Raw genomic sequence first — 24,921 nt, 5'->3', positions numbered from 1 at the left:
CCGATCGTTTCGGTTGCATCCTCGTCCACCGAGAGTGGAAGGAGCTGGTAATTGATTGGCTTTAATGCTGTTACCTGCCACTTGGGGGCTGCCAAATGGGCCGTGATCTTGTTCGAGGGTCTGTACTCCCTCACCTTCCCTACCTTCAGTGCTCCTGGACAACCGAAATGCTTTCTCCCGTATCACTTTACTTCAGGCGTAGCTGCGGTAAAGCGTCTGGGTTCCGATCATAAACCGCTCTTTTAAGTTTGTTTTGCACCCCCCGTGGCTTTTGGGGGATGAGGGATGGCAACTGTGGCGTTATGAATTTGTTCCCTCGTTAGTACTGGTTTTTATGCTGCACGAATTGACACCTTGCAACCTTTAGCCGGGGTGCTATGATTAATGGGCCCACGTAAACGATCGTGTGCAACAATGCAAACACTTTGCAATGTTGAAGAATTCCAAAGGAACTGAGAGCAGTGGAGCTTTGGCAACTCCAATAAAATTCCTGAATATTTCGTAACAACACGACCACTTTGCATATCAACAAGATCTTGAAGATCTGAGAGGGTTCACACCTTCAATCACATTCCGACTCCGGAGTCAAAATTAGTGTCTCTATCTTAAATCCTCCAATCAAATTCCAGAAAATATCGTAGAACTATGAACACTTTAAACAGCGACGTCTTTTAGTCCTAAAGATATTAGAGTTCTCATCTCTAATTAAATTCCAACGGTTCCATGGAGTCAAAACATAAAATCTCAATTGATGGCTCGATCTCAAGGTGTCGTAATGACAAAGATCCTGATATTTACACGCCCAACAATACCCTGAAGCCTCAATTGATCCAATAAAACCCACTCAGCGTGTTCACTCCCCAAAAACCTTCCGAAATTAATACATACCAACCTCCTGATCACTTTCAATCCTTCCCTGCACACACAAAAGATGCGGGCCAAAGATCGCCCAACCAGTGCCCAAACTCTCCATCCCGCAATAAAATCAACCTGTCCAAACCAGTTCGATCGATCGATCGATTTTGTGTCGCTCATCAGCGCGTGGTTTGCAGCCCACCGGTTTGCGTGCCGTGAGTTCGGGTCAGGGGCACAGTGATAAATAACTGCATATTAATCATAAAACGGTGTTATGCTAGTTACAGCCAGTACAGCTACCGTGTTGGCCACTCAATCGGCCGTTCAATCGGACCGTTTTTGGTCGATCGGTGGTCACCTGATCAGCATAACAACGCGCGAGGGGTAGGTGTGTACCGTTAAAACGATGGTTTTTTTCTATTATTGTTGCTCGCACATGCGTTCCAATGCAGCTGGAATTAAACTTTCATTACCGTTCGCCAATTTGGGGTATCATTGTCTCGGTGCGCTGGTTCCGTTCTCGGGTATGGGACGCACCAACTAGTTTCTAGTCGGCACAGAACACTGCTAACATTGATAGCTTCTTCCGGCGCTAATCACGACACTAATGGAATTGTATGTGAAAGTTTATTTAGGTTATAGTTCCTTCTTTTTTTCACAGCGCCCACACACAAACCTCGTTCCGCTTTGGAAGTGTGTTCTTCATTTGCCATTAGCATCCGCTGGGTTGTTCGTGAGAGAGTGTATTTAGCGCCTGTCAGACGTTCGGTTTAATTTTATTACTTGCAAAAAAACTATGCCGAAGCTCGTGTATTTGCCCAGCAACCTGATCATTATGGTTTTTCCCCGGCCAAAGTGGTCTTGGTTCAATTACGTTCCCAAAAAGGGTCCGGATCGAATTTCCACATCCCGGGGCAAACGCACACGGTTGTTTTGACATCGCACGGTGCACACATACACACACCCGCTGTCAACACGTTTGCCATTTGCCGCACAGGTACCTCGAGACAAGGTAAGTCCACAGCTAGAGCCGGAGGTCGTATCGAATATCCCGGGTGGGCACACCGACTGCCCGTGGCGAACGTCGGGGCCGAGCTGTATGACATTTATTTGTGACTGCCTCGGAATCGTTGTCATCTTGCGTGTCATCATGAAGGCAGCAGCAGATACGTGCAAACGTCTGCTTGCGTTTGCTGATTTCAATCGCCTGCGAGAGTAACAAAGAAGCAGTTTAGGCATCAAGTTTCCGGCCCACTTAGATCATGCCCGGACAGGTGCGCCCGTTTGTTGATTAGGACGGGTGTTTGGAATCATTAAAAAAGGCTATGAGACGCAAGGACTGTACCGGAAATGCAACTTTGGCAAACAAAGCGTTGCGCAGGAAGCTTCTAATGGTGGTAATAACGTTAGAGCATTAGCCGTTGCTTCAAAGCACTAGAAAGCCCGACCCGGGCGCCTATACAAAGATTATCAATTTTCACAACGCTTTTTTCGTGAGAAACCTTTTCGGGAAAAAACCCGAGCCAATCAATGCTGAAACGCAATACGAAACGCAACTCTTGATTGCTTTTGGCGCACAGAAAGCCAAACAGAGGAACAGAAACAAAAAAATAAAGCCAGAAAGTCAAACATCCTGAAGTCATAACCGCAAACGCTCTCACACCGCACACATTGACCGGTACCGCAAATAATGCAAGTTGCATAGGCTCTTTGTGGAGAATTCTTCCCAGCAAAATGGCTCTAGGAGAGATTGTTGTTCTGTTCAAAGTTGTGTATGCCTGCCTGTTTGCATACCCGAGGATGTCTTTTTTGGTGAATAAACAGAGAACATTTCGCTATCGGATATCAGGTCTTAAATACACAGGAATATGGGAACGTTTTTCAGGATCGTTTCAAGAAAAAAGATAAGAAATATTGAAAACACGATATGGTAATAGCGAATATTTCATTTTCTTATTATGTGATCCTGCGAAGTGGAAAAAACGAACTTTTCGACTGTAAGGTTTCAGGTATTGTGGGTTTTTTTTTCCTCAAAGAACTAGGTGTATGTGACGATACCTTATAATATGTGTTTCAATTTTGTGGTTTGGGCGATAAACCGACAAATATGCGAGCGTGTTGTGTTGATTGGTAGAAAATGATCTCAAAACCATTTTGATTACTCCCTGCATAAATGTCTCATCTAAAAGACGACAACACACAATTGCCATTAAAGTTGAGATACTCAAAATTGTAATAAAAGCAACGATACGCTTGCTTCCAATACATCACACATTAAAATAATGTCCTCGCGTGTAAATATTCACGACCTACTTTTCCCATTTTGCCACCTTTCTTTAACACCAATTCCCATCGTGCCACCCTGCGCTATCTATTCGAATGTCATAATATTTTGCCAATAAGCAAAACAACACGCGCCCTGAGGTGCGCCTTCTTCAGCAGGAAGCAACCGCCGAATGTTGTTCGCCAACGTCACAACGTTCGTAATTTTACGAGACACTTCACACAAACGCGGGAAATTCATGCCCCACCTCCGAACCAGGGAACATCACAGTTGATGGTTATTGTCTCGATTAAATTTTAAAAATTAAAACCACCTTCAACGGTGTGGGGTTCAGGGGACGTTTTGACGACGCCACCGCAGAACGCCGCTCAACAGACACAGGACGCCAACTGTGTGGTAATATATTCCCACAAAAAACTCCCCAACAGTGAGCGGATCAAAGCGGTCCTTCGTCTCCCAAGATTTGAAATCTTCATCGACCATTCGGGTGTGCTGGTCCCCCGTTGTGGCGACGGTCGTGGTTTCAGAACATTTAGTATGATTTATGCAACGCTTGCTAATGTTGATACCGGGGCTTAGTCTTGGGTCTGAGATCGGTTAGGTCTCGCCCGAAACGTTGCTGGGCGAGAGCTGTAAGGCACTTTTATTTACCGACTAATTGGGAAGAAAAGGTTATGCTACCGGTTGGCGGCAGCTTTTAAATTGCATCTGTGATGTAGCTGCGGTCAACGATACCGCGTGCTCTACCCGTGTGCATAGTTCTTAGCTTGTGCAGCCAAGGATGGTTAAACTGCGGGCTTAGTATCACAAAGGATCAAGGAGCCGCTTCGTCCGGAGCTGTCGGCGCTGCGTAGTGCTTAAGAGCATTTTGTCATAAATTTTCTCGCCTTCTTAATTCCTCACACAGCTGTGGTTACTTCTTGTTTCTCAGTGGAGAGGAGATTGAGATGCAATCTGAAGCATCGCCGCTTTAAAGTGCAACAAGGTTTGAGCACGGAAGAGCATGAACCCACCTCAGAACCTGGAGGAGGTTGGCAAAAATAGGACAAGCTATTACATAAGTGCTATTTATAGCCGAAGAGCGCTCAAGTACTCGCGCTCAACTCCGGAACTCCACATTGTCTAATCGACGGAGCAGCGCGAGCGCGAAATTCTATCCGCTGCCGTAACCGCTTGCTTCATCCACACGGGTCGGAAGTGCATCTTCTGGAGGAATGGCCGACCCTTCAAACCGCCCACAATTTGTGAACGGCGAGAATCGAAGCGTACATCCAGAACCGTTCTTCACAACGTCGGCCAAGCATCGTGGGGGCTTTTGATGGTTGAGACAGCATCGATGGGTACGAAAGTAGGTCGCAAAATGAGGTCTTCAGAAGTGTGTCCCGTGCTGGTTGAGTGGTTGTTTTGGCTAGAGAGAGAGAGCGCGAGAGTGCGAACCAAGAGCAGTGACTCAAGAACTGAAGAAAACTGAAGTCATGCAAAACCATAATTGCCTTACACGCCCTCCCCTGCAGAGGAGATACGGGCCCGATCGGTGGTGGATTGCAGTTTAAATATTGAAACACCATAAATCAACTGACTAATGAATGTCGTCTTCGTCGCGTTCGCGTGGCGCCTTGTGACCGCCGTGTGATTGCCGATGCTACAAGCCCCGTAGCGCACGGTCACGAAACCTCTGGGATATTCGGGGCTTTAGTTGACGGTTATCCCGGTCAAAAGTATGCCCGGCCAGCTGTCACACGTCCGTGCGACGACCGCGGTGGTCAAACTCGTGGCGGCGGTTTACGGCGGTATATTTCATCGACCACCGAACATAAATTGGCTATTTATAGAGCGTGTCGTGTCGGCAAAGGCCTGGGAAGCTGGGTGGTTCGTTTATGTCCCGTCGATGATGTCCACCTGCGGGTTTGTCACTCTTCATTTGGTTGGCCACTTTCGACGAGGCGACGAATTATTGCCCTCGATATCGCGAGTGACCACACACTTGCACGCGTGTTCTACGTGGGGCAGTCAACCGGGCAGTCAACCGAGCTGGAATTTGTGCCGGGACAGGGAGGAATTTCTTTTTTTTTCGGGAGGTTATTTATCTAAATTTATAAACACAGCATCGTGCGTGTAGAGCTTGGGTTCTTGTTAGTGGAGTCATAATAAAGCATATGTCTTGGTTTAGGTAGTAGGTTTATGCATGTTGAATAAATTGTTCAGAAGATGCCAGACGACAGAAACTCAATTAGCTATCAATCTTTACAGCTTTCTGCAAATAGTTTTGAATTCCGTATAATACTCTACGCATTACTCAAGCCGTGTTGGCTACAAAACCAGACTTTAATATCCATTAACTTCTTGGAAGTAGCTCCAACCAACTCCAAAACACTCCAAAACACTCCTCTCGTCTAACAGGACCTTGAACTTTGGCAGTGTTTGATTCTGGAATAGTGGAGCTCTGCTTTCGGGTTTCATTTTTGCAGCCTCTAATAGCCCCGTCCATCTCAACATTCCCAAGCACGGACAGCTTAATAGCTAAAGTCACGCAACTTCCCAAGCTGTTCCGTATTGCGGTGCGCAAGCTGTTCCGTATTGCTCTAAGCGGTTTATCTTTGTACCAAAATGTGGTATGTTTTTTTATTTTTCTGCACGACAAACACAATTTCATCCATTCATTCATTTGCAAATGCTTGCAAATGCGGACCACCATCAAACGCAAAAACCATTCACGAACCTTCCCAATCAGTTGGACTTGGGTGTAGCATAGTATCACACATTTGGCAGCTGGAACATCGTTCGAATCGTAGACCCGGCAAGATGAGAAGAATTCCATCAAAGCAATAGCGCTTGGATTGAGTTTTTCGCTGTTTCATTCCATCGAAAGCAACCAAAGCAACGTTAAAAAACATTTGTTCTACCCGCTGGCGGAAAGATCGCTTGCTCAGGGGGTTTACGATCGCGCCTCAGCATCGAATCCGGCAGCATCGAACGGGGGCACCGCGCGTGTGTGTGATGCCGGAAACGGTCACGCTAATCCATCTCGCCCCGTCCGCACCGGAGACCGGATGGCTCTAATTTACCGTACCCGCACCACCGAACCGCCGTGTGGGAGCGCGTGCTATCGGCCAGGTCAGCTACCAAACCCCATCGCCACCGCGGCCAATGACCGAAACAATATAATGCCCGCGAGTACAATAGAGATTACCCGCCTGCCTGTCTGTCTGCCTGGTGAATTGCTATCGAGAACAAACTATTCCAAAAATTCTACAACACACAATTCACAGCGGGCAGGAAAGCAGCAATTAGAAAATAGTCTAACGGTGGACCATAGCGCATATGTTGGGTTTGCTATCACTCCGTACGTAATACTTCTGGTCTGGATTGCGTTTATTTAATTGATCATCATTAATCTTTCTTCCCTCTTTCTCTCTCGCTATGGGTGGTCAGAACGTAGGTCGTACCTCTATCACGCTGCACTGTGCACAAACTGAAAACGAATGCATGCCCCTGCACACCGACATCCAGTCCGATACTGTTGCGTTGTGTTAACAACATCAATAAAATACATTTATCCACAGCACAAGCGTAGCGAAATGGCGAACGCTATGATTTGCATCGAAGCGTTAGCGTATGACGCCACCGCCGTTGGTGCCACTGCCAAGTTCATAAATCGCATCTCTACCACGGCACGGCAGCACTCACTAAAAACCACAATTATACACGTACCAGAAACGCGAAACGCACCAATCGTGCGGGCAAATAATTACTAAGCTTAGAGCTAGTCGCTAGTCGAGGCCAGCGCGATAAGATTGATCGCGGGGCAGTGTGTAACAGTGTACGTGCTGTGAATCATCAAAAGCGGAAACTTTTCTAATGTGTTCTAATGCTTTGCCTATCAAATATTCAATAAAGAGCCTAACATATTGCTCCCATTGCACACGGCGTCTTGATTTACTGCTGCTGTTGACCTATTTACGCAATGATAGAGGAACTATTTCGAAGGTATTTGCTCTACAGAATACGGATCGGCGTTTGAGTTGACTAAATAAAGTGTATCTGCTTTCCTACCTACTACAACTAAAAGCATTCTCGCTCTATCCCCAGTTGATCCAAGTTTCTATTGATCGAGAATATATATTACGCATATCTTTTAATCCCAAGATAAACTAAAAATGCAACGCGTGCATCTGCTCCACCCTAAGCGTACGAGTCACTCAACGCCGCGGGCAATCTCGGAACAGAACAGCGTCATCATCATTTACTGTAGCGTCCGATTTGACCTAATTACGCGTTCTCCCATCAACCAACACCCGTCCCGTCCACTGCAGGAGTTAATTAAATCGCTCATCCTCCTCCCAAACGTGGCAATGCATCCCCAAAAGGTAAGCAAATCCACTCGCCACCGCCGCCGCAGCAGTAAATGCACTCGCCAGTAATGCAGTGCGGGAATAGTTTATAGAGTGCGCAGTGGCGATGCTCAACTCTCAACTGTCCGAACACGGCATGCCGACACGGTACGGTCCACCAAACTGACTGTTCCAGCGAGTGGAATCTAGAATAGACTTTTCTTGTTTTTAGCTTCCACTGCCGCCCACAGCCCACAGTGTTTCTCACGGAAAATCGGAACACATCTGGTGTCGAGCATTAGCATGTGTTTACATGCCAGCGCCGACGTTGGCCGAAACTAGCGCAGCAACATAAGCGAAGGTTGGGCCACCTTCACCTAGCGCACACAAAGGCAAATAAAGGCACGTTTGATTCTTTTTTTTTTTTTGGGAAAACGTTCTCCAGCCCGACCGCCGAAAGGCAACACCGAATTTATTGATTTAAATATCTTCGCGCACGGAAGCAAAATTGGGTGGCGGCGGTGTCGGCACGTAACAAAGTTAACCCCGTAGAAACGATAAATAAAAACATTGAGAAAGGCAACGCAAGCAGCGCTGGTTGCTGGAATGTGTGTTCACTTTTATTTTACTACGAGCTGTTGTTGTTCTGGGCATAGGGTGGGAAGTAAATGTTGTGTTTCTAGGCACCAGAAATATAGAACTTTTTTATAGCCAATGGAAACGATAGAGATATGAGTTGGAAAGAGCATATGCGGGTAAAATAATCATAAAAATGAACTTTTGCTGTACACGTTGCATACATTCAGGCGTTTTTCTCAAGACGAACAGTTTTTGGAGTAAAAGCTTTTGTTAAAATACGTTCGAGGATGAAGTGCATTCTATAAAATCGTTCTAAAGTAACTTATCGTTTAACTCTTCATCATTCCAACACCGACAAAACATTTCCAAACTATCTTTCAGATTCACCGCAGCTCTGGCCTGTTTTTCGCTTCCGTACCCGAACTTCATCCCGAAAAAAGGCATGCCTTTCCACGCGCGAAGAACACCTTCATGACATAAATTTTCCAGATTGGGAAAATATAACATATTGCACCCTTTGCCTTACATTATCATACCTTCAATTTATTGTTCCTCGAGCGCAAGCAACACGCTCCATCGCCAGCACCGTTCAACTTCACACCCAGCAAAGTCGTAAACCAACACCAAACAGTAGCGCTAACAAGGTAGTGAGAGAGAGAGAGTACGGTCGTGTTGTACATTCCGCTCACGATTGGTCGTAAATCAGGGCAATATTTCGATGCAAACGGAACACAAGCGCAAGATGCTCCAACGGGGAAGACGGGTTTTGATTTTCTGGCGTGCGGTCAAATCATCATCAACGTCAGAATCGCTCACCGTCACCAGTCACGATGCGTCCGTTTGAATCTTTTGCCTCTATTTTTCAAAGGGGTTTTCCGACGCAATCAGTGCACAAGTCCACCCACAACGAGTCCAACGAGCGCATTGCTCGCACTGGCGCATTCTCGCTCGTTACTTCGGGTGACTTTCCATTTTAAGCTAGCGTTAAGGTTCATCTATGCCGCCTGCCTTATTCTTAGCACTAAGCAGCCTGGATTCGCATGAATGAGCTCACTCACTTTCAATTACGCTGCAAGCGAGGATGTCCATTGAGAATTTATGGCGTCTAGTCGCGGCCCAACACAAGCCGACACCAAGAACCGGTGACAGTGAATCGTGCTTCAAGTGCTGCGTGGATTATGTCCGAACGCTCTTTGTTCGGATAACGATGACGCGTCTGCGTCTGCGGACAACGAAACTGTGTTGCATTTTCATCATGCTAATGAGCACGTAACGGCGACATCGGTCCGGCCTCGGGACAGGACACAACTGCGTGTTCGATTAAATATTGGAACCCGCATCCGCAGGCCAGAGCAGCCCAAAATTCATTCGCTTAATCAAACATTTACGTGACCGGAGATACCAATTCTGACACTCTTCGATAAGAGTAAGCGATGGTGTCAGATTTTACGACTGCAACCATTCTGCATCCGCGGGGTTGGGAGGGGGGAGAAAGAATCGAAACACAATTCTCCCGATCCTCAGGGTTAGAATTGTGATTTAATCGGCGTGCTGCACAGGACCAATGAGAATGCACCATAAATCATGATCCGTAAGGAGGGCTTTTGAGGGACCGTGCGCGCGCGCTCAATTGTTACCCGATATCGTGTTCAGCATTTAGGTTCATTGAGCGGTGGTTCAATGGGGACGAGGCGTAAGATGGCTCGGCAAATGCAAGAATACTCCCCCGGACCCCGGCAGCCTGACAACGTTCACATGCAATCTCATCGTAACCGGGGCGCTGAGGTGGGCGCTTTGCGCTTCACAGCACGCCTTTCATCGACAACATTTATCGGCGCACAAACGCATCGACCACGAGGAGCCCAACGCTGAAAGAACACTAAACCCACCCGCAGTGAGGCTACGTAGAGCAGACAACAACACAACGCGCTGCGTACACTCTGTTCTTTTCAGAGGCGCAGCAGGACAGCCAACTCCAGGGCAATTAAATAACACACCCGCACGCCCGCCCGTGAGCCCAACGACCGATAAAGTCCACCGATGATAACGCGATAAAATGCCACTGCCAAACCGTGAAAGCTGCCCCACGTTCTTGGTGGAATGCGTAAGCATTCCCGGCCGGCCTCTGCTGGACCTCAAACAACGAGAGCCACAAACACACACACAAAGCGGCCAAGCATGCGGTAATCGAATCGCATCTAGTTGCTTTTAGAGCGAATTATTTTCAATTTAGATAGAACGTTGATTAAATTGATGATTACTCTCCTACTCGCCCGAGGGTGGTTCCGAGAAAGAAAGTCTTGTCCGCCACCGTACCCCCCGGGGAGCGTCATTCTTCTTTCGAAAAGCGAAGTGCAATGATAGAGCAATTTTTCATCAACCGCTTAGGTCCGGCATCATCTTTGCTTGAGCCCGTGCGATCGAATGTCCGTCGATTGGCTGGTGGCACACTTAGTGCGCTAAAATGCTTTCAACGCGTTCAACTCCCTAGAGGAAGGTTCTTGATTTTGGTCGACAATAAAAAAAAGGATCAAACTCACCTGGGAGAGTGAAATGGAAAGGGATGATTGCAATGATGTAGTGGAATCTGCTTAAGGATTTAGTGAGCTTAAATTGCCACAGTCGATTTTTTTAGGTAATTTATTCTCCTAAAGATACTGATTTGTTTAGCCAATTGCATACCTTCAGGCGTTTTTTTTTTTCAAACAGTATGAAAGCTTTATGAATGTAACTATTTGGAATCAAACTTACATCTGCAAAACATAAAATTCAACACAAAAAGATCCTTAGGATAGGAATACAGACCAAAAGATTTAGTGTGTCTTGATAAAATAAATAAACGAAAAAAAAACACGAACACTACAAATCCTTCATTCTCGTTTTCCGGTACGCAAACATTATGCTTATCATAAACACAATGTACCGAACGAACGCATGCAACAATTAATTATTCATAGAATAAAATAGCGCACGTAATGCACCGCCGCACATTTCTTCTCGCATTGGATTGTTTCTTTTGCATGCGGTCATCGGACTGAGTGAGTCGCAGCGTAAGCTAGAGCAGACATAATGGAAAACGGAAAACTCAAAGCCTGCCATGGACGAGTACCCATTCCTTCCCGGCGCCATACCGCCATACACTTGGGGAATCGACCCGCCACCACCATCGTCGCTAGTGATGATTTATGGTGAACTGATTGTTATTAATAAGTATGATTTATGGCGGTAATTGATTTATCGCTCTTTCCGTCTTTCGTCAAGAGTGGTTGCTTTCTTGCTTGGAAATGGGAAAAGAAGGGAATAGTTTTTTATCCGGTTGCGACAAGCTCGGATTTTGCATGAAAAATCTCAAGAATGTCGAGAAAAAGTGTGTATCTCCCAGTGCTGGGATTTGTTCCTCTCTTTGTCTCCGTTAGAATATAAAATCCCCAGCAAAGCTGTAGCAAACGGGTACTCACCATGTGTTGGGCAGTTTTTGGTTTCTTCACCAAATCAGGTACTTTGAAGGTGGTGACGGCTTCGATCACCTCGGCCAGCAGCAGCCCATCGCGACAGTCGGCGGACAGGTCGGACACCTTCTTCTTCGACTTTGCCCGCTCCAGATAGTAGTTGGCCCAGTCGGTGTAGATCTGTGTGAAAGGGAGAGATATTGGAGCAAAACCGAAAGAAAGGATCAATATTACGTCCCTAGTGGAAAATACCGGACGTCCGGGTACGGCCGGCCCGTGAAAGGTAACGATGCACATTAGTATTATTAAATTTATTCTACGTCCAGTGACAATCGTACCGTCTTGGACGAAGATATGATTCGTTTGTTTGGATGGACCAGAAGCTGAAGTAACATATGGTGTGTGCCCAATGATCAGGACGCATGTGCCCGATGACCGGATAGGCTAGCCAATTTCACTTGGAACCTACAAAATCACGTAGCAAATGCTGCAGGACGACACGATGGCAGCAGCAGAAGACACTACTCGTCCAGATATTGGTTGGATTGGCGCTGGAGGATCTCTAAATGGAAACATAAATTCCTTGGAGAAATCGGGGAGCAGTCCTTTACAAGCTGGACTATCCCTTGTAGCCCTGGGGGTGATATGCTCTTTCCAGGGAATCATCGTCCTTCCTCATGCAATATTAACGTGCCATGCGATGCGTACATTGTGAGTCATCTGGTTGGCATCGTTTTTAGTAGCCGGACTGTGGACATCACTGTACGATGATTTCTGACAACTGTTAGCAATGTGAGTATTGTTACAGTACAACCAAAAAGCGCAAGATTTGTAACCGAACGGTCATAGGACGAGTTTGTTAGAGTGTGCCGCCATCCGCTCTTGGCACGTGCTCTTAACCAGGCTCCTCGTTTGCTCCGCAAAACAAAGACTAACGATGTCCAATAAAAGTAGGAAATTTTGGACCATAAATTTTAAATCATCCAAAAATTGTGCTACGAACTTCCTGGAGCGTCCTTTATCCGCAAAAAAAAGAGTAGAAGAAGTCTACAAAAAGACGTCCAGAGGGAAGGAGATAAAATTGCAGTCTTGCTTCAACACAGGCTTTATGGCATTGCTCAGTAGGAGTCAGCAGTTTCTTGGAATGTAACAAAAAAGAACAAGCTCTAGAATTTTATTTTCCTCTTTTGCAGACTGGCATTAATCCCCGAACGAACTGGTAAGTGAGCATACAGCAATTTGGCACTGCTAAAGAAGCTATTTGTTTTATTGGACGGGATCTTCCGCTTTGATTGCAGTCGTGTGCTCCACTGCCAAGATGCACTCTCCAAAAGTACTGCCTCTGTTTACACTTCAGACTCTTGGGAGGTATGAAAATGAAGCAGTAATAGCACACTAAATGGCGCGCCACTAGTTGGATGGTACTTCCCGGGCCAAACTCCAAACAAAATGAGGCTAACGATGGGATGTAGGCCAGCTGTTTGGCAGGGGTCCATCGTTTGGAGTATTAACACTCTGCTAAAGGAAGCTTCTATGATGCTGGTGTTTGATCCATCAGGAAAATATTTTCGCACTTACTGGCACTGTTTGTGTGACTTTCGACTTTAAATATGCACCTTCTAGCATCGGCTTCATTAACCAACTTCAAAGCCCTCCGTTCTTGAGATGAAGCGTTCTTTCGGCACCTTACAGAGGCGGATAAAAAAGCAGTGACACGCAGGGTGAGAAAATAAATAAACTGCTAAATCAAATCAACGATTCATCGTTGGGCAATCAACATTGCACCGGGTACGGGAGAGGAAAATTGTATCCCCCCCTCCTCACTGTCTAATGAAGCATAAGTCTTCCCCCATTTCAGAGCGCACTAAGTCGCCAAGACATCGGCACGGCATGTTTCATTTTCCCAATTAAAATCCATCTGCCGTATCATGGTATGTAGCTTCCTTCCCTCTTTCTTTGGAGTTTTGAGACGGGAAAATGATGTAAAGTTGATGAAAAAAACCCTCCTCCGTATGATGCTGGAAGAACTCCGATCGCGGGTTTACCACGTGCCATGAACCGATTATGTCGCACGACTTGGAAAATCTCTTGATTTTTCTCTTCCCAGCTACGCACCAGCTACGCACTTGAGTCTGTGTGGAGCGGGAGTGTAAGGTGCTGCCAGCAGCAGCAGCATAGCTTCATAATGTTCCTTTTCGGTTGGTAATTTATCTTTTCCCGAGTCGCGCGTCGTGCGTCGGTTTCGTTTTCCGCTTCAACGCCCGGCAGCCCGGCAGATCGGAAGAGGCGCGTCGTTTTAAAGAGATGATTATTTTTTATCTGCTCAACATATTTTCGCCACCTTTTTTTTCTTGTTGCGGGGGACTTTTCTTGAAGCACACAAAGGCGAGAGCTATGCTGTATCGTGCTGTGGTATTGTTCGCTGCCTACGAAATGATGCGTTGAGCTGTGCGTGTGCATGGTTTAGGATTAATCAGCTGTGAATGACGCCAAGGGAACAGAAGGGCCTTCATTTTTTCGCCAAAAACTAATTGCCTTTGTGCGTGAATTTGGGAGGAGCATTTTAATGCTTTCGCCCCGACAAAAATGGCGTAGCGTAATGCATTGTAAAATGAAATTAGCTCTACCTTCTGTGTCCACCATGATGAATTGGTTGTTGGTGAACGAAATTAACGTTTCAAGCCCAGTAGACCACACTCAAAAAGCATCCCGCTGGGAGGCGCACTCAAGGGCAACCATCGTTAGGTTTGTTTCGCCTTTTCAAGAGCACGCATTAATTTAATGTCGTCATATAAAAACGTGCTTAAAAGTGTGACCATACTTGATACCTCGTTAAACGTCCCTTGAAAATGAGTTGCAAAATCCCTCTCCCCATTGGGGAGGTGAAAACTCCAGCTACGTACGGCAAGCGCAAAAGCAGTTTTCCACAACCGCTCCAGGAAAATGGCACCGTTTGGATGGAGTTAGCGTTCGCACATTGCAGCGCTTCCACTCCAGAAAGGGCACGCTAAAGTAAGACACATCCTAACGCGAGTTATTTATGGTTATGGTTCGTGTGTGTGTGTTTTTTTCCTCTCACATTTTCCGACCTTTTTGCCGCTGCTCTATTCCTAGTTTGCACTCGTAACTTTATGCCCTTTCGCGTGTCTTAACGCCGCCAAGTAAGCGAACACAAAAAAAAACTGGAATGAAAACCTCACAACACTCCACACACTACTAACAACATGAACACCAGTGCTGTGTAGTACAAGTCTATTCGACCATATTTTTTTCATCGCAAGAACAATATTTTTGTACGAAAAGTTTCGTTTACATGACTCCAGCACAGAACGAGAGTCCGATGCTAAAAATTGAAGCTGATCATAGAGCATCAGCCACGAACACATCTCCAAAGCGTATGATAAAAGACGAGCTGGAACGGGCAAGAACAGAACAGAAAACAGAGGCAGAGCAAACGAGAGAAGAGGAAAAAAAAACTGCAACATAATTAATTACCTCCCGAGTCGTTTTCTAACTTTATGGGATCCCCGATCTTATCCCTTGCACCCTTTGCTCAAGCCCCAAAAGGGAGCTCCGCGCCGACGCGTCAAATACGCGTCACAAAGGTCGATCCCACTTGGCGAAGCGGCACACGTACCCGATGGAGTTTCGTCCCTTCATTACGTGCATATACGTGTGTATGTGAACTCTACTAACTTTTCCGACCGAACGATCGTGCCTTGCCGTACCTTTCTTTTTTTGTTTTTGATTTTCAGTCTGGCTGTCAGTGAGTGGTTTTTGCACATCGCCCAAGCTACTACGCTTCCGGTCTGTGTACGTGCGTGTGTTTGTGTGTAGTGTAGGGAAGCTGTCGCCAACTTTGAGAGCTGGCAGGTTAAGCGGTTACACACTAAGGTCAGTAAAATGGTTTGGAGGGGCTGTCTCCGTGGGTTATTTTAGGAAATTAAATTGCCAGTTTACTGTACGCGTGTGTGCCGAAGGGTGTTAGCTAATGTTGTCAGGAGAAGAAGCTGAATCTTAGAATATGGATGCGTTCTAGCAACATTATTATGGATGTACGTTAAAAGAACAATTTAAAAAATGGTTTAATATAATGTTAATGATTCAAAATAAATTAATTCTGTGCGTTATCAGTGTCTGACACGTTAAACAAACGAACTGAATTATTTAACGCCTAAATGTAGGCAATTCGCATCACAAAATCTGACTGTTAGTAAATATTACTCTCTTGTTGGCATTTGTTCCACCTATATTCTTACCTGCGATAGATTTTTCGTCACAGAAAGATCGTCGCTCGATCCCTGCCCACTAACACACCGGCCCAACATTATGCAGCTCACTCGTTACAACAAACGCGCCACAACCCCAGAAAGTTGGAAACAAAGTCAAACGACTTTGTTGATGATATCTCGTAAATCAATTCGCACCCGAATTCAAGCCGAGAGTCATTTCCGCCGACCGGACCTAGGCTTGGTGTGTGTGCGCCCATTCATCAATCATTTCACCATCACCTGCACATCGGGCGAATTAGTTTGCTTCCTTCAGTTCCTTTGATTTCATAATCACTCACAATTAGAGCAGTGGCCGCAAAACCAACACACTTTCGGTGGGGAGCAAAAGCTTAAGCAACTGACTGGTCGGTTTTCACTTTTTACCTTTTCCTTTCAAGCATGTACCATACACAAGCTTCATCCACACTGTAGTTCACTGGGATGCTAATTGCTGCCGTTTGCCCTAGAATACACACTTCTGCCGCATCATAAGCCACCGTGCGGTCTTACGCGTACACACAACACACTTCAAACGCAAACAAATAAGCAAATTAGAGACTTGCGAGCACCGCCACACATCGTGTGTGTGTGCGTGTATGGGTGACCGAAAATTGATGTGGTCAAAATATTATGCCTTCGGCAAAACTGGTGCCCGCATTCGCGTGTCGAGCCATAATCCATCATAGGACTGTGGTGCGGTTTTCCCACGTGAAAATGGAAACAAACTAGGTACTAGGTGCTCCGTTTTCCCCCGAATGGATCCTTTGGAGCTAAAACCACTTCAAAATAAACATTTCATTTTGTACCTCTTAATGCAATTGCCGTTGAGTGTACACTTTACGGAAAATAAAGGGAAGAATTGGAGCGCGTCAGGAGCAGGGGAAGAATTGTGTAATGCTACGGCAAAGAATCAATTTCCATTTTCCGGTGGTGATTTGTTTCTAGCGTGGCGCATTCCCTCTAACAAACACCCCAATCCAGAAATTGCCACCTTCACCTGTGCATAATAGATTTATTTGTCAAACCACCGGTGATGACGTTAAGTTCTCGTGCTACCCCGAAATAGTCCGCCAACGAAACTGGCGTCGTTGAACGGCATGGTTTTTGTACATTACAAGCGGTTGTTTAGAAGAGCATAAAAATAGTCCCGAAATTAACCCTTCGCTGCTGATAGACAGTGGCGCCCCATCGTCCGCCTCACTGGACCAGCGCCACTGTCTCGTGGCCGTCGTGGCCCGTAAGAGCACAACACCTTTCGGTGGTCTACTGTATGGTCCTACGCCAGGGCACCTAGAGCACTGTTGTTGTGGCAGTAGTAGCATCACGACAGCGTCGCGGACTCGGCGAGTAAAATGGTACGTTATTTATAGACGGTTTGTTTTCCCCCGTTTTGTTTCTTTGTTTATTTTCCATTCGAGTTCGAAAGGGTTCAAAGGCATTTGGACAGAGAGAGAGAAAGACAAGGGTTCGTTCTGTTGTGCAGTGCAGTTGTGGTGCAGTTTCGGAACCACCAGACCAGACCCGGGAAGTTTGTCTCTCGTCACAAGACCGCTGTGTCAGCTGGGGCGGCTGCACCTCGGTTGCACCCGTTTTCCAGAGGGTCCTCGGTGTCGTCTGGTGTTTTCCTGGTGTTGATGCATGACAAATGGATAATTGCGCTTTGACGAACTGTCAGACACGGTGTGTGTTGTCGGGATTTACACAGATTTCCGTGCATAGCGCGCGATGAGCGCTGCACTATTATTATGTTCTGCGGAATTGCGGATCACTTGAAATATTGAAGTAGCATTGTCACCACAGTGAATGGCATAAAGCTCAAGCTCAAAGCGATTTTAAACACGCACCTCAATTATGCTTGTGCTTTAAAAATGAATCCACAAGTCTGCAGGTAGCTGAAGGGAAATTTCGAACCTCCCTTTCGGCACCTTTTGGACGTGTTGCATATCAACGATTCCCCCGCGTGTCACGTGGCTCAAATTTGTTGTCGTGCATAATAAATGAGCAACCCGCAACCGGTACTGAAATCGGTGTTAGGTGTTATTTGATGCATTCATTAGTGGAGCTGAACCCGTAATCGACGTCAACTCCGGACCACACAGCGGAGTGCAAGCGGAGTGGAGATATTTTGGAAACCCGTTGGAGTTCTGATTTGGTTTACAGGATTTCCGGTCGCTTTACCATGTATTCTGTTTCACAGCTAACGGGATAACTTCGTGGAACTCGAACAACAATAACCTCGGAACATTTTACCAACAGTTTCGTGGAGCTAATTTTGAACCAGAGGTTCTTCCTAGGAACTCCAGGCGTTTTTTACGGAAAAAGTTCTCCAACGCTTTGGAAATGCTTGGGATAATGATGGAACGAGCTTCTAGTGGAAACTTTTAGCATGTTTATGAACCGTTCATTCTCGTAGAATTTTAAGATCCCGTTCATTAACTAGGAACCCTTTTCCGGAGTGCTTTATCCTTGGAAGGGTGAAAAATAATGAGCAAAATTGATTATCGAAATTGGGAATCGCATTTCAGCCTTTTCGGGCTAACTTGTTCCATTTGCAGTTCAACCAGGATCCATTGGAGGAAATATGCGGTGCAAAACAAGAAAGGGACACTCCAACGGGTCAAGACGCTACTAATGAAGCGAGTGTTTGGTTGGAGAAGAATTCATAAAAATAACCTAATTAGCAACACATTTCCTTCATAAATATCCTCGCCCTTTCGGATGGATGTTGACTATCGTAAAGCAGTCATTCACACCCCGAATTTCGAGAGCGAGAAACAGAAATGGGCTAAGCTAAGTGCCAGCGGGTGAGAAAAAGCGATCCACAGCCATGTCGGGACCACCGCACTAACCTAATTTCAATTCCATCGGGTCAATCGCGGGCTTTCCCCAGTTTCTAGTGTCAGCATTTCTTCTATCCCGTCCCGAATATCGGAAACGGAAGCGGAAATGGAAACTACAGTGCCGTCCAAAACCTTTCAACAACATTATCAGGCACAGGCGTTGAAAAGTTTAGTTACATATCATCATCAACCGTTGACAAGCCCTTTTGGGAGTTTGGGAGGGAATGGAAAACAACAACAAAAAACCCTCAGAACCCTTCACCAATTTCTTCCCTGCTTGGGGTTGGGGAAGGAACACAGTTCAAGAACTGACGAGTCCGTCAGCATTCGTCGATAAGCATCTTGATGGCCGGACGATTCGTGGGCGCCCTCAGCTTGACTGACAGCCCGTGGTTGCGTGGGCTCTCTCGCATTGGTTGCTTTATTCTCTTTAGCTTTGATTTAATTTTCAATTCGAACGAGCATTCAAACTCCCAAAAGGTCACGGAACTCTGAGTCACACACAACAGTGGCATAATACACAGACGCAGGCCTAGCGGAAACCCACCGTGTGACGTAAGAAGGTCGTACCGTGAGCAACAGGGAACGCATTTGTTTACATTTCGAGCCGAATTCCTTTATTTAGGATACGCCCCGGAATCCACTGTTGATGGTGGCAAAGGTTGTTTTTTTAGGGTTGTTTTGTTATTATCTTCCGTTTCTTGGGTGGCTGCCCCGTACATTTCGGTGCCCATTGCAATCGGAAATTGTAGCAAACAATCGATGATGGTGGCATAAAGAAATAACATTCAGTGCGCCAACAGACTCCGAATGGTGGAAAATCAAACCACCAAGGGAAAAGGCAAATAGGAAATATGAAAAGAAAATAGAAAACTCCCCAAAAACTGTGCTCCCGCAGATGCTCTCGTTAAGGAAGAGGAACAAAAAAACAACCGGATCCTGGGATGTTAAAAGTTTGAATAAATAAATCTCCTCCGACAGGGAGATGTGGCGTGTGCCACGGTCTCTTCCCTGCCTGCTGATATTCCCTACCGGCTGCTGGTGTTGTCTATTCGTCGTCTATATCCATGAAACGCTAGCCTCAAAAGGTAGCATAAATGTTTAATGTTTGATGTGTTGCAGAGGGGATTTTCCCACCCGGGTCCCAGGGATCCCCAGTAGACCATAACTTCTGAGCTGCCTCCGCACCTAAAAGCACCGACTGCTTTCAAAGGTGCAAATCAGATTGCGATCAATCGGATCAGGCAAAGAGCTAGCCGTTCTCCATTTAGGATGTTCTACAACGGGCGGTGTCGTTTGAGCGAAGATTTAAAATGCCCCAGACACCGGACGACCCTAACCAGGGTGAGGGCGGCCACGGCTACGGTACTCCGTAACTCCGACTACCAGTGTTGAATCGATTAAGGAGGCGAGATTTACTGCTCACCTAACACGCTTAAGTGTCGCTTTCTTTTCAAGTCGTTTTGGATCGGGATTACAGATTAAGCGCTGAAGAGCAAGAGAAAAAGGTTGTTCGGGTGGAGATGGTCCTCCGGATGGCAGGCAAAATAGATGACGTTCGATTCTTCGGCACGATAGTCACTGACCGGGGGTGGGTACACTAATCCACTGCAGTTGAACAGATGAGTGTACATTATTCGCTACAAAACGGGATGATCATTCATCCGGTGTGGCACCCACCGATGGGGGGAGGACATCGATCGATCAAGCAGGCAAATGCCAACCCGCTCAGAAACGTTTCGTAAGTATGCGTCTAATTGTTTGTTCCACACCACTTGGCTGGCTTAAAATCAGATAATCCAACTTCACAAATTCGATTCATGAGCTCGGTTGGGAAGGAAAGAGAAACGAGCACAAGAATACATCCACACCTTTCGCTTCGCAATGTGCTGAGAAGATTACTTTTAAAATTCCAAATTAATTTCCTTCTACATTGTATCACTTTATCCATGATTCAGTTCCTTTTCTGTCAAGATTCATACTTGTTTCTTCCATCTTTTTGATGGTGAGGATTCTCGGGGGGTAGTTTCACCCACGGAGATGAAGAGCCCGTAAATTGTAAATGCATCCGAGCGCGAGCGCTGTCTCATCATCGGATGGAAGTGAATTCTGCGAAATGCACGCGCGCTCGTTTTCCCCTTTAATTGATTCACCTTTGCAGCGGCATTGCATGGGCGCACTGGAAATGTAAAAAGAGGCATTGCTTGCTCACGGCCGATTTCAAGAAACGATGATTTTACGTCCCGGCGCAGTTCACATTAACGTCAAGAGGATATAAATAACTGAAAATTAGCGAACCAAATATCGTTGGCCCTCATGCCAGGGCGGAAGGCACAACAAAATCGTTTCATTCGAATTTCATTTCCTCACCCGATATTGCGCGCACTTGAAAATACGGGGCAATTCGCGTGCAATAATTTATTGCAAAATTTTATGCACAGCAAAACGAAACGCATTTATATTTCTGTTCCCGGGTTTGGGGCAAATTAAACACCGCTCTCGAGTGCAGCAGCTCGATTGAGAGTGCAATAGGTTCTTGAACCTGTTGGAACTGAAAGGCGGAAAAACGGGGGCGTTGCGAATCGCATGAGATGTGAATTGTGAAATACGCGTGCATAAAAATTGGTGAAATCAAAAAAATTGGTTGCTTGAAATGCAGGGGCTTTAGTTCTAGTTGAGGTACGTTCAAGAACTCTTGGAGCATGAAATTCAAGCGGATTTGTTTTAAACTCAATGTATTCTAATATCCGAAATATTAAATTAGATGTGCATTCGACCAACTAGTTTGATCTCCAACATCTTTTTGATAAAAGATATATAACAGAAAAAAAATCGTTCAAGTAAGATTGCTCGTGACACTTCCTTCCCACTGCGAAATTCACGCCAATGCACTTCTTTTCTTTATTCTCCTTCCCGCAGCAATCAATCACTCGTTGCTTTTCGACACTTTTCCACCATCAAACAAACATACACACACACACGCACCACTCTTCCCACTTGTCAAACGGAACATCTCTTTTCACCCGCGCACAACCGAATGATTCACTGACAGCAGCAAACTCCGCCGGGGGCGAGTTGAGTGCAATTTACAAACCGATCCGACTTCTTCCCGACACTTGTAAACAAATGCACTGCGCTTCCTTCCGGCATGTAAGGTTGGTTGTTTTTTCCTTTTTCCCGTATTTCTTCCTTTCCATTTTGTGGGTGTGTGTAAATCACTTTAACTGCTGCACAAACACTCCCGGAAATTTCCCACGCACTGCGCAAGAGGTGATCATTACGATTTTATATCTGTGAGTAATAAAACCACATCACACAACGGCACGTGATTTGTGGCCGATTCGCAAATAATAACAAAACTATCAAATTGAATACACCTTTTCTGAATTGAATGAAACACTCACAGCCTCCCGGTTCGTAGGGAGCGTCACAATTTATTCTACGCCAACATCAACCGACGCACATTTACCCGTAAACCTACAAATGCACTACGCATAGCATAACTTGCTTGCAGAATTATGCACAAACACACAGACACTGACACACCTTGTGCACAGCTCCTCGGAGGACGATGTGATGCATCCGTTTCGCAGTATCAAGCCATCAGATGCATCTAGGGAACTATTTTTAAAAGCAACACTCCCGGAATTAATCGCCTAATAAATTGCCAACCTTCCGCATGGGGCGCTACACTCTCACAATCACTGCACTGTTGGACTCCGGATTACTATCGAACTACCGTTCACTAAGCGGCACACGTGTGCATGCGTCAAGCGACCAGCAGATTGAAGACCAGCCAACGATCGCACACAAGCCAGGACCGTCGCCGTCGGTACGCCCGTCCCAACGCCAACACGATCGATTTCTGAGCCGCCCAGACGGGAACGCGTGCGCCATGACGCCCTATTCTATGCTGCACGCACTGCGCATGACGCAAACCGATCGGGGCCCTGGCGGCACACTGTATGCACACGTTCGTCATCAGGCACCCCCGGGTTCTTGGTACCGCGTCTCTGTCGCTGCCTTAAGCTGGTGCGTTCTTGAAGGTGCGTTCTGTCGTACGAGCGGCTTTGGCGGCGGCTCAGTACAAACGACTACGCCGTGCGCTGACTTATTTGGCAACGGTGTTCAATGGGAAATCAGCGCTCAACGGAGGTGGTGGAGGTGAAGGTAAAGAAGAACCTTCCCACTCGGAGGGAGGGAAAAAGGGCCAACACGGTGACGATGACGCATAAATAACGGACGCGTTCGTACCGAAGCATCTATTCGCTTTGTCTTTCGACTTTGCATTTGATCGGTTGGTTGCGTTACGATTCCCATTTCTTCCCTTCCCCGGGAAATTGTCCCAAAACCAAGTGGAAGGCGGCTGTAAGGTACGCACTGGCAAGCTTCCGCAAACAGAACACGGTGACGGTATGACCTTCGCGCAGCATAATGGCGTTTGGTGCTGCCTGATACCCAGCAGTACCCATCTGAAATGATGGCCCTGGTGGCCGTTACGGATGTTTACGTAACAGTGCCAGCTGTTCTTGGGACGCTTTCTATGTTTCAACCATTTTTGGGGAAGAAATAATTCGGTTTGACAGTCTCCGTTCCAGATGGGTGGCGGCGTGTGTTGAAGTCGGTTGAACAATTTTGGGAAAACATTTGTTAAAAGCAAAGCGCACACACAAACACATTTCTGGAAGGGAGTTGGAACATAAATCTATCAATACCTCGCGTGTGTTGCTACAAATTAACACGTTAAACGAGACCGCTCATGCACCTGACGGGGAGAAATGGGTGGAGCAGATTTATTTATGATGCAGAAAATTATCTCAATTGGAAAGGAGACGTCTTAGTTAAAGTATCGAAAAAGGGGTTTTGGATGGTTGGGAAAAATATGAAATGACTCAATTTGTTTTCAATTTTATCATAAAACATCCACAATCATTTGTTTATGATACACTTAGTTAAATAAAATAGAATTATTAATGCGCATTTGCTGTGCAGTTTGCATAATTTTAGGCGTGATTTTACATTTTATGCAGATTTTAACTCTAATATTGATGTTATATGCTAATTAAAAAAAAAACAGGAATAGTTACTTTAAAGCTGCCACCATTTTCGTAAAACAAAATGGCTTGTAATAGTGCACTTATCCCAATCCTTAGTGGTTTCAATCAATGTAATATCAATCAACAATAGTACGCGACTAACAATCTATTTCATTTGAATAATGTCCCTGGCAAGCAACCGTTTCAGCCGCCATTCAGCCGCCTGATTTTCAATCAAGAACAACTCGCGTGTCGTTCGATTGAATAATTCATGCTCATAACTGGGCTCGCGCCATCACCGGTGTACACCAAATTTGTGGTCCCAGCTTTGATATGCTGCTCGTGTGTTGTTTTGCATATTTTTGAACAGCAGCAGCACGATCACCATTGAATTGATGGCCATGTAATGGATATTATTTTTGCAGCTTATCAATAAGCGGCCGTATTATGCTTAGTCAATTACCATACGAGCTGTGGCTGTTCGCGTTTACAAGCCTTCCAGCGTTGGGATCGGTTTTGGCATTCTAATTTGACACAGACACACACCACAACTCAAAACCACCTATCAGCGCTGGTTGCAGTATTTTAGCATGTTCGGTTTCTGTATTTTCTCCTCCACCAAGCATCGGTGACATCGGTATGAAATATTTGGCAGCTGCCAGCTCTGGAATGTCCTGGACCCGTGTCCCTTGTGCAGCGAACGCTTGTACCTTTCCCACCAGTTTCATGGGCTTTCGGTATCGATTATGGGAACAAATGTTCATCAAACTCTCTTCCACCCGAGAAAGCCACTCGAGACCGACGACACATGCTTGCTTGTGCTGGTGCCAGACAACCACCATTAGCGCCGCCGGCGATAATAATACAACCCATCAGCCACAGCAGCAGCAGCAGCACCAGCAGTACTACCCGATCGATATAGCCTGCAACATGCAGGGAGCTCCCGTTCTGGAGGGAGGCTTAGGCCAAAACCGGGAAGACATTAAAAAATCCCCAACCTACCTTCAACCAACGGACATTGACACTGAAACCATTATCATTTAGCCTCGCGGTTTGCTCTTTTTGGACAGCGGATCGTCCAAGCAGAAAGAAAAACAGGGGGAAGTGACTCGATCCTGACAAATCCACGGCCAGGCAGCGAGCACGGTCGTCCCGATTTTCGTCGACGCTATGGTTCTGCCATAGCCAATCTGAAGCAGCCATCGACCCAACCGCAACATAATTAGTGCAGCCGGCCCGGCCCGCACAGTGCACCGACGATGGTGGTGCGGTGGAA

General features: G+C 46.2%; 1 protein-coding gene across 1 annotated transcript in view; it reads right to left on the bottom strand.

Annotated features, from left to right (window-relative positions):
• Positions 1-24,921, bottom strand: part of LOC121597072 (protein sickie-like) — a 216,720-nt gene that overhangs the window by 165,706 nt on the left and 26,093 nt on the right. The window contains 1 exon segment of the mRNA XM_041922567.1: positions 11,508-11,678. Within this exon segment, the coding sequence (XP_041778501.1) occupies positions 11,508-11,678 (171 nt within the window).

Source organism: Anopheles merus, chromosome 3R (genome assembly GCF_017562075.2).
Source record: "Anopheles merus strain MAF chromosome 3R, AmerM5.1, whole genome shotgun sequence".
Taxonomy (NCBI): domain Eukaryota; kingdom Metazoa; phylum Arthropoda; class Insecta; order Diptera; family Culicidae; genus Anopheles; species Anopheles merus.
The sequence above is the reverse complement of the archived record's forward strand: the minus strand, read 5'-3'. Positions and strand labels throughout refer to the sequence as shown.